This window comes from Pseudopipra pipra, chromosome 16 (genome assembly GCF_036250125.1).
Source record: "Pseudopipra pipra isolate bDixPip1 chromosome 16, bDixPip1.hap1, whole genome shotgun sequence".
Lineage (NCBI taxonomy): Eukaryota > Metazoa > Chordata > Aves > Passeriformes > Pipridae > Pseudopipra > Pseudopipra pipra.
The window spans coordinates 15,402,878-15,414,829 of record NC_087564.1 but is presented as its reverse complement, the minus strand read 5'-3'; the positions used below and the strand labels follow the sequence as shown (position 1 = coordinate 15,414,829).

Here is an 11,952-nt window from a genome sequence, read left to right as displayed (position 1 = left end):
AAGCAAAAATATGGAAAAACCTGGGAAAACGTGGGGAAATGTGGGGAAATGTGGGGAAATGTGGGGAAATGTGGGGAAATGTGGGGAAATGTGGGGAAATGTGGGGAAACATGAAAAACCAAGGGAAAATACGGAAAAACCTGGGAAAACCTGGGGAAATATTGGAAAGCATGTCCCCCAGCACGGTGGGGCCGGGAGTGCTTCCCCTTGGTGGGGGCTGCCCTGTCAGGGTGACCCCCATGCATGGGGTGCCCCTGTCCCCGGGGGGACCCCGGATGTGCCCCCCGCGTGTGCCGCGCCCCCCCCCCCCCCCAGTCCCCTCCCTCCCTCCTTCCTTTCCTTCCCTCCCTCCTTTCCTTCCCCTCCCTTCCCCTCCTCGGGGCGTCGCCGCCCCCACGCGCGTGTCTTCGCCCTCCCCCGCCCCGCGGGTGGGCGTGGGGGCGGCGCGGGAGGGGAAGGGGTGGTGGGGGGAGGTTGGTCCGGGGGGCCCGGGGCCGGGCCGGGTGCGCGGGGGAGCGCGGAGGGGGGCGCGGGGGGCGCGGCGGCGGTGCGGGATGCGCGGCCCCCGATGGGATGTAGCGGGCGGCTGCTGGGACCCGCCGGGGGCCGCCGCGCCTCGCTGCTCCTCACCATGATCCTCTTCTTCACCTACTTCTTCTCCTGCCTGCCCGGGCCCTGCGAGCCGCTGCCGCCCGCGCTGCTGCTGCCCGCGCCCGGCGCGCTGCCCGCGGGGCCGGGGGGCTCGGGGGGCGCGGGGGGCGCGGGGGGCGCGGGGGGCGGCAGCCGCCGGTTCCCCCAGGCCATCATCGTGGGCGTGAAGAAGGGCGGGACGCGGGCGCTGCTCGAGTTCCTGCGGGCGCACCCCGGGGTGCGGGCGGTGGGCGCGGAGCCCCATTTCTTCGACAGGTGCTACGAGAAGGGGCTGCGCTGGTACAGGTAAGGGGCGCGGCGCGGGGGGCTGCCGGCGGTGGGTAATTAAGCGCCGAGCGGTGTTAATTGTCTCCCGGGACGGGACGGAGCGGCTCTGCAACAGGCTGGTCCGAGCGCGGCGGGTCCCGGGAGAGAAAGGGGGTCCGAAGGGGCTGAGAGGGGGGAAGCGGGGAGAGGGATGTGGGTCCCGGGCGGGACGAGAAGGGGGGCGGCAGCTCCGACCCTCGCCTGGCCTGGGGAAGGGGCTGGGGGCTGGTTTTGCGGGGCTGCGGCTGAAGTCGGGAGCGGTGCGAGTGTGAGAACCGATCCCGTGTCACTTCTGTCCTCGTATCCCTCCGTGTCCCTCCTACCCCCGTGTTCCCCCTGTCCCTACATCCTCCTTTTCCTCCCTGTCCCCGCGCCTCCCATCCCGCATCCCATCCGACCAGGGACGAAACCGGCAGCAAAAATTTGCTCTCTTAACTCTCCAGCCCCTGCGATTTTAACCTTTATCACTTCGCCCTCGGCCGTCCCACCGGGTTTCTTTAGGAATTGTTTTATTGGCGTGGAACCAGGATCTCGGGCTTGATCCTGTCTGTTCTCGGAACGGGGACCGGGAGAGGGGTAAATCGCTGTCGGTGGGTTTGTGGCAAAGGGCAGAGCCGGAGTGATCCAAGGGAGTTTGTTTTTGGAGGATTTCAGTGGAATTGAACTCTTCAGGCGATAAAGCCTTCGGAAGAGCAGCTACTGTGCATGTGGTGTCTATTAAAGTGCCGTCTCCCGGCCAACTCCGGAGCGGCCGGGCCAAGCGGAGTCGGAGCGATAAGTCCCTTGAAGTTGGTGGTGGAATCTGGTCCGTTATTTTGAAGAGAGTCCAAATGTGTCGATGTATAAAAGCGCTGCGGTGTTCTCGGGGAAACATCTGAAAATAATAAAAGGAGTAGCTCTCCCTGTCCTTCCTGCCTCTCCATCCCCTGCTCCCCAAGCCCCGCGGGAATACCGTGTTTCTTTACGTGCTCTCAACGTTTCCCTGCGTTTTGGGGGCGGCTGCAGCTTCCCCATCCTCGCCAGAATAATAACCTGTGAAAAATCAGCGTGCTTAATGGAAAGGATAATTTTAGTGGTAATTTTACCCGCAGAGTTTCAGCTCTGTGAGCCCACATCTGGGCTGTAAAGTTAGGGCTTAACACACCTTCAAACCCAGTAAGTAGCGGCGCTTATTTTTACGGCTGCGTTAATATCCCCGTGATTTATTAGCTCGTTCCTCAGCACCGTTTGTGTCTGTGCTGCTCCAGAAACAATAATGATGATAACTAATCTTTTGGGGCGAGGACTGCAAGATAGATCTCACTTGGCAGAATGGGAGTTTGATGACTGGGAGCACATAATTAAAGCGGGGAAGATCGAACGCTTTCATATCTCTCGCCGTAGCCCAGCGAGGCGTCCGCAGGATGGACCACAGAGAGGAGGAGAAATAAATCTCAGCTCGGATGGCTGTGCCGGGAGTTTTCAGTGCTGTAAGCGCTTGCAGGGAGCCTGGCCTGCTACCAGCGAGATGTTTTAAGATGATTCTGCATATGATTGTGGTAAATTCGGAGAAATGGAGCAGGGAAGGTTTTGGGAGCGGGGGAAGCGGCCGCTGGGCTGGGGAGAAGCTGCATCCTTTGGAGGGAGGAAAAAATCAGTAGATGTTTTGCTTTAACTCTGCATAGAGTAAGTGTGTTTTCAATCACACTCACAACTATTTCCCTTCGCTTCCTCTCCTCTTTGCCTCTTGTTTTGTCTTCTCCCAAGACCTTGCCTATACTGAGGGATTTCTTTCCCTGGGAAAGCCAGACAGAGCTAAATGTTTAAAGCTGGGGTGAGCTGGAGTGGAGCAAAAGAGAAGTTGGACAGAAATTCAGGTTTTTCCAATGAATATCTCAAAAGTGGTGTAAACATTTTTAAGATATTTGAACTTGCTAGGAAACCAAAATTACACCAACTGCTTCTCACGCCAAGATATTTGGCCCGAAGGCACCTGTAGGTCGCTGCTTGTCTTGAGAAAATGTGGAAAAAAAATTCCCTTGGAAATATTGCTCCAGAATTATTTTGTTCTTACTTGGAAGCTCAGTCCTGTAGCTATTTTGCTGCTGTGTCAGGAGTATCTGCTTGTGGGTGATGAGTAGTTTACACTATAAGCTACCGACTGAAATAATTTATTCTTACTGATTGTTTTTATTTAATTTAAATTTGAAATAGCCCAAAGTCCCTTTTTTTTTTAACAGTGAAAAGAAAATGTTCTGCGAAAGCATCTCATTCAGAATCCCTTGAGTTACTACAGGTTGAGCTAATTCTAAGAAGATTAAACACCTTTTCTAGGCTGCAGCATAAATTACCTAATGGCTAATCCGAGCATTATGGGATGTTTTATCCTCGAAAAAAACACTGGTTTAATTTTTTTGGCACTCAATGCTGCTTGAAGAAAACCTGAATAAAAAGAAGAGGCGATGCTGGTGTGTCTGCCCCACTTTGGGGTGTGTGAGGGTCCTGTTTGGGAGCCTGGCACTGTCTGTCTGTCTCTGCTTTATGGGAATGTAGGTGCAGGGAAATGGTAAGAACTGAATGGAATCCCAGATGTTTGCTGTGATATTCAGGAATTCATTGCAAAGCTTTGAGGAGCTGCTCGGCTTGAGGGACAAGGGCAAGATCCTGCCCCGGCCTGTGGGAATTGAGGAAAATGGTGCTTGTGGGCTGAGTGGCTGCGGGGTGAAGGGATTTAAGGGGTGGAACCCCCTGGGTGTGTGTGGGACAGCACCTGCTCCCAGCCCAGAGACCCCCCGAGCAGATTTGGGCTCACGGGTGGCGTTTGGGGCACTCGGGGTGTTCCCACCTCGTACGATCCCTGTGCAGGGGCTCCCATGGGCTCTCCAGCAGACACTGCTCTGCTCCACTGGTGACATTTCGGGGGCGTAGTGGAATCTTTGCATGGATTGTTCCCTCTTTGGTTGCCAGAGCTGGTTTGTTTCCCACGCAGAGGTTCCGGCCGCTCCATCGGTCTCGCCTTGGGATTCGGCACAACCTCGGGAATTCTGGGGCTGTGGGGAAAGGGGCAGGAGAAACGGGGGTAACAGCAGCTTTGGGACACATGGCAGTGCTGGGACAGGGGCTTTGCAGAGGCTGGTTTGCATAAAAGGGAGTTTGAGGGAATTCAAGTTTGAGGGAATTCGTGTGGAGAGCGCTCAGCTTGTCCAAAGAAGTTTCCTCATCTCCATCTGCCAAAACTTTGTGGCAACATCAGCTCAATGTGACGCTTTTCCTCTGTCTTGTGTTTCCTCACATGATCTATTATCCCAGGCCCTCTTTTCCATCTTATCTTCCTCCTTTTTTCCAATAGCCAAAGAAAGAGTTAGACAGGAGTGGGGCTGGGCTCAGCTCTCACCGCCCCGTGTGTCCGTCGGGGTTGTGCTGTGTGAGCTGTGCCCTGGATGATGGCACGCACTGCATTTCATAGGAATTGTAAAGAATTCCATGTTTTCTTACAGTTTGGGCCACAAGTATTAAAAAGTACTATGGGATGACTAGTGAGTGGCCAGGCTGGAGCTCCTCAGCCGGGTGTGGTGGGACACAAGGAGCTGGAATCCTCGCCATGCATCCTCTGGCCCTGCAGAGCCAGCCCGGAGCTCCAAGTCTCCCAGAGACCAAATTTAGCTTTTTGTTATCATTTTCCCTTCTGATCCGTGCAGGTTTGCAAGAGGGGTGAGAAACTTTTTGTGGGGTTCCTCACCCATCTGTGCTCCTGTGCCCGGAACAGCACCGGGATGTCCCAGCCCCGGCACATCTCCCTGTGCTCGGGGGAGACGGACGGGGAGCAGAGAGCTGCTCCATGGGATATGTGGGGTTTACCCCCCTCCCTTTCTTCAGACCCATTCATAGGAACCAATAACGCTCTTGAAAGGCATCCAGGATTTCTTGAGCCAGACTTTGTTATCTCGGAACCTCGCAACCCCGAAGCCTTTGAGCGGCAGGGAAAGGACGCGGCTCCGGCGCTGCTCTTTTGACTTTTGCTGTGAGTGTTATTGGCAGTTGAAAAGTGGAGCTAAGTAGATGCCTTGAGGGGTTTTTGTGTGTGTTGTGATTGTACAGACAGATCAAGACACTCTATAGCGCTGAGCTGTTGAATAAAATCAGCTCCTCTGGAGTCGCCAGGCTGCATTTTGGCACCGGGCTTGGATCGCCTTGCAGGGAGAGCTTTTCACAGGCGCATTTAAGAAACACATAGGTGGGAAGGGACAAAGGAATCCTGCAGGAGTCAGATGGCGATGCACTGAGACCTGCTCCGGGACATTATCTTTATTCATTGACACCGGCTAATCTGCTCTCCTGATGGACTCGGTTTCAGCGCTGAGAGTGGCCCTTGTTTTCCTGGTGCCTTTGCAGACATTCAGCCCTGCAGCTTCTTGGCTTCATTACTTTGCAATCTCTTCTCTTTTTTTTAACTTCCATTCAAAAATGAGACCTTTCTGTCTCAGCTTCCCTTATTCGCACCCCCGTGTTTGGAAAATAAAACCTAAAATACAAAGAGAACATGCAGGAAACCTGAGAAAAAGCTAATTTTAACTAAGAACCAGATACTTTAAAGCTTTTATTTAAGGTATAGTATTTTTGATTGGCTTTTGTGCAGTGTTTTAGTCCCAGCTCTACACTTGGGACCGGGCTTAAGTGCTGGGTGCATCCGGTCTCCCTGATGATGTGCCCCTGTTTTCTGCTCCCTAACACATGTCCAGCTCTGCCTGGACTTGGGAGGCAATCCATAATACATGCAAAGTTTGGGTTTCTGCAAACTGCTTTCACGTGGGATTAAAAATAGCTTTTACTGCTACGATGAGGAATTAACATTTGAAACCATTTAAAGGGCTCCCTGACAGAGATTACTGTGGGCAGGGGGAGAGAGGGGCTGTGCCTGTCCTGTTTTAGGGGGCCTTTCCCCCCTGACACAGAGTAGGGGATGGGTGAAGTTTGGAGCCTGACTCAGCCCTTCTGCTCCCCACTTTCACACTGACATTACTCCCTTGTTTCCATGTGGCCGCTCCCAAGTTTTGTTCCCAAATCCCACGAAGTGCTTCTTGCTGATACAAGCAGGTCTGTGAGCCTGAATTTGAGCCTGGCTCAGCCTCAAGGCAAAATGAAGTCGGGTTATTCCATGTGCTGCTGCACAGATAGTGTCAGGCTCAAGTGATTAAAGCAGCATGTTAGTGTTGGCTGCGATTTTGGGGATAAAAGCTGTGACTTGCAGAGTGGAACGAGCCGTGGCCTTCCCAACTGAGGAATGCTTTCCCTGTCTCTGTCTCTGTTAAATAAATGCTGGGTTTATATCCAGGCTGGGCAAGGGGTGTGCAGGAGTAACCTGAGTTCCTAAAGGATTTCAGGTCTGTCAGCATTGCTACCCCAGACTGCTTAAATATATATATAAAGCTGCACACCTAGAAATCAGAGCTAGTTAAAAAAATTAATATCATGTGAATTAATACCTTTTCCATTAATACCTTCACTCATGTCCTTTGCTCTTGTGCTCTCCTGGTTTCTCTCTTGTAACTTCATTAGAAACTGAAATATTGAAACACAGCCTTTTTTTTTTAATCACCTACATGTAACTCCACAGAATTTTGGAAAATGTGTTCATTATCACATAAAAATTCAAAAAAAGCCAGGAAAGCTGTAGAGTTTCTGTTAGTTAATTATTGAGGGGTTGGAGAAATCATCCTTGCAGAGTAAAGGGAGAGTTTTGGAGTTTCTTAAAAGTATTATGGTGGGTTTTTTTCCCCCAGATTATTTTTAGATGCAGTGACAGAAGGTGGAAAAGGCCAGTGGATTTAGAGGGTGCTTTTATGCAAGGAGAGACTATTACTTACACGAGTTCAAAGCTTATTTATAAAACAGTAATTACCGTCCCCGGGGATGGAGGCGGCAGCTCCTGTCGGGGAGGGGAGGGGGCTACAACAGTTAATTGGCAAATCTGCTTAAAAGCTTCTTCCTGACCTTTTAAAAAACTTTTTGCTGCAACAGGCTCGGGCAGAGATTGAAAACCTGCCTAAGGAAAGGCCACCTTTAATACCAAGACTTAGCTCTGAATGGCTTTTCAAAGGGCTGTGGAAATCCTCCTGCTTAGGGAGCCGGAGGAGAAGGGATGGATGTTCCATGTGGGAGGGATGGATGCTCCATATCTGCAGGATGGTGCTGACAGGGCTCCAGGAGTGGGGTGGGACCTGAGCCTGGCAGCTCCCTCCCCACAGCCCAGCTCTTGGGATGGCTGGAGTATTAAAGTGAGGAGCAGAGGGATGTTCTGAGAGGCTTCTGTGGGACCTGGTTGGAAGCCTGGTCTGGGGGGTGGAGGCACCAGGGCTGGTCCAGCCTGGGCACCACTGGGACAGTGGTTTAAGAGGAGTCTTTCCTTGCAGGAGGATGCACAGTCTGGATGTGGGAGTTGATAGAATCCTGGAATGGCTGTGTTGAGGTTTTACACACTCACCTTTTGTGGTGATGGTCCTGGGTGGAAAATTCACAGCGACTCCTTGGATTTCTCCTTCTTCTCCCTCTGCCCAGAGACAGCTCTAGATCATGGGGGTCTAAATGTCTGCAAAATTACTCAGACACCTCTTAAGTGAGTCCCTCTTGTTCTGGAGTCTCGTTTGAAAGGCAGATGGGGAACAGGGCAGTCGGGGCACTGGGGTGGTGACCAGGGCACAGGGCACAGCCAGGGGAGGGTGAACCTGCAGGTCAGCCGAGGGCATGGGGGTCATGCCCAACCCCTGGTGATTCCAAGGCTTGCAGAGAGCAGGGATGAGCCAGGCTTTGCCTGGCTGAGATGGTCAAGAGCCATGGACCAAAAAAAAAAATCCCTGTTCCAGCACGTGCTGCTGGTGACACCAACTGCTGGGACCTGGAGCAGGTGGAGTGCTGGGACCAGCACACCTTGAGACTGAAATAGGGGGTGAAATGGCTGAAAGTGCCTTCAGTTGCAGAAAATGTTCACTATTTGGGCTATTAAAACACAGCCCTGGGGAACAGTAGCACTTGGGGAGGGGGATAAGCTGCTGGGCTCCTCCTGGGCGTGATTTGTGTGCTCTGCCAAGGAAACCTCAAGGCAGGGACACGAGGGGGATAAAACTCCTCTCTCCCAGTCCAGCAGCTCCACAGTGAGGAGGTGGCAGGAGCATCCCAGGTGACCAGGGTCACTCTGCATCTTAACACACAAAATTGATTATGAGCAGGAGAGAATTACATTAATATAGTCACTTGTCACTGAGGTCTTATTAGTAATCTTCACTCATTAGTCTGGAGAGAATAAGGATGTGACCTTGTTAACGTCCTTGGGCAGGAAAAGGCTGAGTGACCCCTTGGAATTGATTTATTCCTTAGCCCCTGAGCTGTGTGTGTGTGGCTGTGGCTGTGGGCACACCTGGCTGTGGGCACACGTGGAGGTGTTTCTGTAGCTGGAATGAAGAATTGGCATCTCCTCCCCTGCTCCATCAGCACCCTTTGGGCTGGTTCAGCTGCGAATGAGCAGCTGTATTGTGCAACTAAAAAATAAATAAATAAAAGGAGCTGCTGGTGATTGATGGGAAGGGACGAGAAAAGTGACAGATCCCGTCCCCAGAGGCCACATCCCGCCCCTGCCTCTTTCCTGGCACTGTGTGGTGCTGCTGGGTGGGGATCTCCCAGCTTCCAGCTGCTCTGGAGCCACAGCATCCAAACCCCGGGGCTGGGAGGGGTGGGCTGCTGCCAGCCCCCCTCTGCTCCCACAGCAGCACTCAGCTGAGGGCAGGGTGGCTCTGCTGTGGGGGCAGAGCCTCAGAGCTTTGGGGTCCTCATGACAAGGAGGACGTAGAGGGGCTGGAGCTTGTCCAGGGAAGGGAATGGAGCTGGGGAAGGGTCTGGAGCACCAGAAGCAGCTGAGGGAGCTGGGGGGGCTCAGCCTGGAGAAAAGGAGACTCAGGGGGGACCTTCTTGCTCTCTGGAACTCCCTGACAGGAGGAGGGAGCCAGAGAGGGGGGTCAGGCTCTGCTCCCAGGGAACAGGGGACAAGGCAAGAGGAAACAGCCTCAAGTTCTGTCTAGAGAGGTTTAGGTTGGATATTAGGGAAGAATTTCTTCATGGAAAGGGTTGTCCAGCCCTGGCACAGCTGCCCAGGGCAGGGGTGGAGTCTCTATCCCTGAAAGGATTTAAAAGCTGTGTGGACTTGGGGACATGGATTAGTGGTGGCCTTGGCAATGCTGGGGGAATGGACTCGATGATCTCGAGGTATTTTCCAACCATAATGATTCCATGACTCTGTAATTCTCTCTGTGGGTGAAATCAAACCCCAGAGCAAAGCACAGCAGGGTCCTGCCTCCTGCTGCAGCCCCAGGCAGAGCCGCCTCTCCTCACCGTCGGGGCAGGATCCCAATGTGCCTCTGCCACCCCAGCAGCCCTGCATCGGGTGATCTGATTTTCTCTTTCCCTCTCTGGAGGATCCCGTGGGTGCCGATCGTGCCCCGAGGGTTCCTCTGCCTCCACCTGCCAGCTGCCCGCGGCCGTTGTTCCCCATCCCGCCGAGCTCCCCCGTAATTCCAAGTGACAACCCCCCCACCCCCCCGGACCCCCTGCCAGGGAGGAAACGTCGATAAGGGTGGAAGCGAAAGAAACGCTCCAATTGCCGGGAGCGCGGAGGGGCTCGATAAGTGCCATTGATCAGGAGCCTGTCAGCGCCATCGCTCAGCGCTGCCTCTGGCGAGAGCGGCGCCGGGGGGGCTGCCGGACCCCCCTCCGCTCCCCGGGGGCTCTCGGAGGCCGGGGGTGGTTCTGATGGCCAGGAAGGGCTTTTCCCAGCCGCTCGGACCCGCCCGGCAGCTCCATCCCCGCGAGCGACAGCCCGGCGGGACGCGCAGCCGGGGGCGCGGCGGCTTCTTCTTCATCGGCCGCTTCCTCCGGCTGCTCCTCTGTCTCTCAAAGTCGCGTTCCGAAGCCACACAAGCCTGAGAAAAATTTCAGGGGGCCGCTGCCAAGTACTTTCGGCTGAGAATTTAGGTTTTGTTGAGGGAAGGGATCGTTTGTCTCCGTGAAAAGCCCGTTTTGGGGGGGAGGGACGAGCGGGACGTCCCCCCGCGGTGTCGGAGCCCCAAGCGTGACAACCCGCATCCGCTCCGCTGCCACCCGGAGCCGCCGCCGCACAAAGGGGCCGGCGGGCAGGGCTGGGCTGCTGCCAGCGGGAGAAGGGAGAGAGGCAGCCCGGAGGGGCCGATCCTGCCCCGCGGGGACGGGGGAGGCAGATCGGGGATGAGGGTCTGGTGGTGGAGCATCCCAGCGCCCCCATCCAGAGGGCTGTGCTTGGGCACAATCCCGCCCTTGTCCCCCAGGTTTTCCTGGGGTCCTGGCTGCCCCTGACAGGCTCCTTCATGCTTTGACATTTATTTTGGGCAGGAGTGAAGAAGGAGGTTTGCTGGACGGATGGCTGGGCTCTGTGTCCACCTCAGGTTGGAGCTCAGAGTCTGTTTTAGGTGTGAGGATGGTGGGTTTTGGTTCTGTTACAGTTCTATCCTGGTGTTGCCCCTGCCAGATGGCTCCATGTCTCTCATGTCCCCAGTGCTGTGATCGTGTCTCTCCAGGTTCACCACATCCCTCACTTCCTTCCAGCTGGTGACAAAGGGTGTCCCCAGCCCCCTCCCCCCCAGCTCTACTGCAGATCTCTGGGCTGTTTTAGGCACTGCCACGATCACCCAAACCTTCCCCAGACTCCGGGGCATCATGGCAGGAGGTGCCCAGAGCCTGTGGAGCTCACAGAAACACAGAATATCTCAAGCTGGGAGGGATCAGCGAGTCCAGCTCATCCCTGGTGCTTCAGTTCATCCCATGGGGGAGCAGAGGTGGCCTCAGAGCCATCAGCCTCAGGGAGGGGATGAGTGCCAGTGGGATGAGTCCTGGGTGTGACACGCTGGCTAATTCCTCTCTGTGCTGATGAGGGACGTTTGGTGCTGGTGCCACCCACCCACCATGTCCTTGCCTCTCAGTTTGATCCTCACCTCGTTACAAGGCAGATAATGAGGGATGGCCTTGTCCAGGTCTGATCTGGGGGTGTGCATTAAAAATCAATATTCCTCTGCTTTGAGGAGCATCAGGGAGTGTGTGAGGACGTGCTGCATCCACGGGGCTGAGCAGGGATCACAGCGAGGCCTCTGTCATCTTAGAGGTTCATAAAACTTGAATTACTGAGCAGGAACTGGGAATGAGTGACTCTTTACAGCATTAATCACTGATGGGGCCAGACCTTTCCTAAACAGTTTTTTTCTAGGCTAACTTTCTTTAAATAAAGGCAAATTCAGGCTTAAAGATTTAGTGACCACCTAACTCCAGCTGTGTCCAGCTGTGGGAACCTCATGTCAGCATCACAGCACAAGTTGCCTGTAAGTGTGTGTTAACACAAACCTTGTTGTTAGTGGGTTTCTGGTTTCGTGGCATCGTGGGCCAATGACTTGGACCATTAGCTGTGTGTGTGATGTATCCAGCCCTGACTGAAAAACAGCCCCCAAACCCCACACTTCGGCTTGGGTGAAGTTGGAGCCAAGCTGATGGATGAAGAGGAAGGGTGACCAGTGACCTTTGGAAAGAAATCTGGCTGTGAAACCCTCCCCAGCTCAGCTGGGAAGCTCCCAGTGACAGATCCCACTCTTTGCACGCAGCTGAACATAAACTTTTAAAGTGCGATCTGGGTGGAGGGCAGGGTGGGAGCTCTCCTGATTTTGTTGGGAATCTGAAGAGATTTGATGATTTTTTTGAGCTGTAGCTCCTGGAGTCATGGGACAGGGAGAGTTTCAGTTCTTGTGTGAAGCCAGTATGTCCTGAAGACAAGAAAACTGCCTCAGGAACCAGAGGAGGCTTTGGAGAACCACAGCCCATATGTATCTGCACGGCTGGTTTGGAAACAATCCCAGTTTGAACTACAATTTGGCTGAAGGTGGTTAATGTTCTTCTCACCTGCAGCAAAACCTCAGCATTCATTTCTTGCAGAGTTGTGAAACCATTTGGAGA

At 54.0% G+C, this 11,952-nt stretch overlaps 1 protein-coding gene across 1 annotated transcript in view; it reads left to right on the top strand.

Annotated features, from left to right (window-relative positions):
• Positions 1-568: 568 nt before the first annotated feature.
• Positions 569-11,952, top strand: part of HS3ST6 (heparan sulfate-glucosamine 3-sulfotransferase 6) — a 30,859-nt gene continuing 19,475 nt past the window's right edge. Inside the window, exon 1 of the mRNA XM_064673389.1 lies at positions 569-936. Coding sequence (XP_064529459.1) covers positions 569-936 — 368 coding nt within the window. The remainder of the gene's footprint in view (positions 937-11,952) is intronic.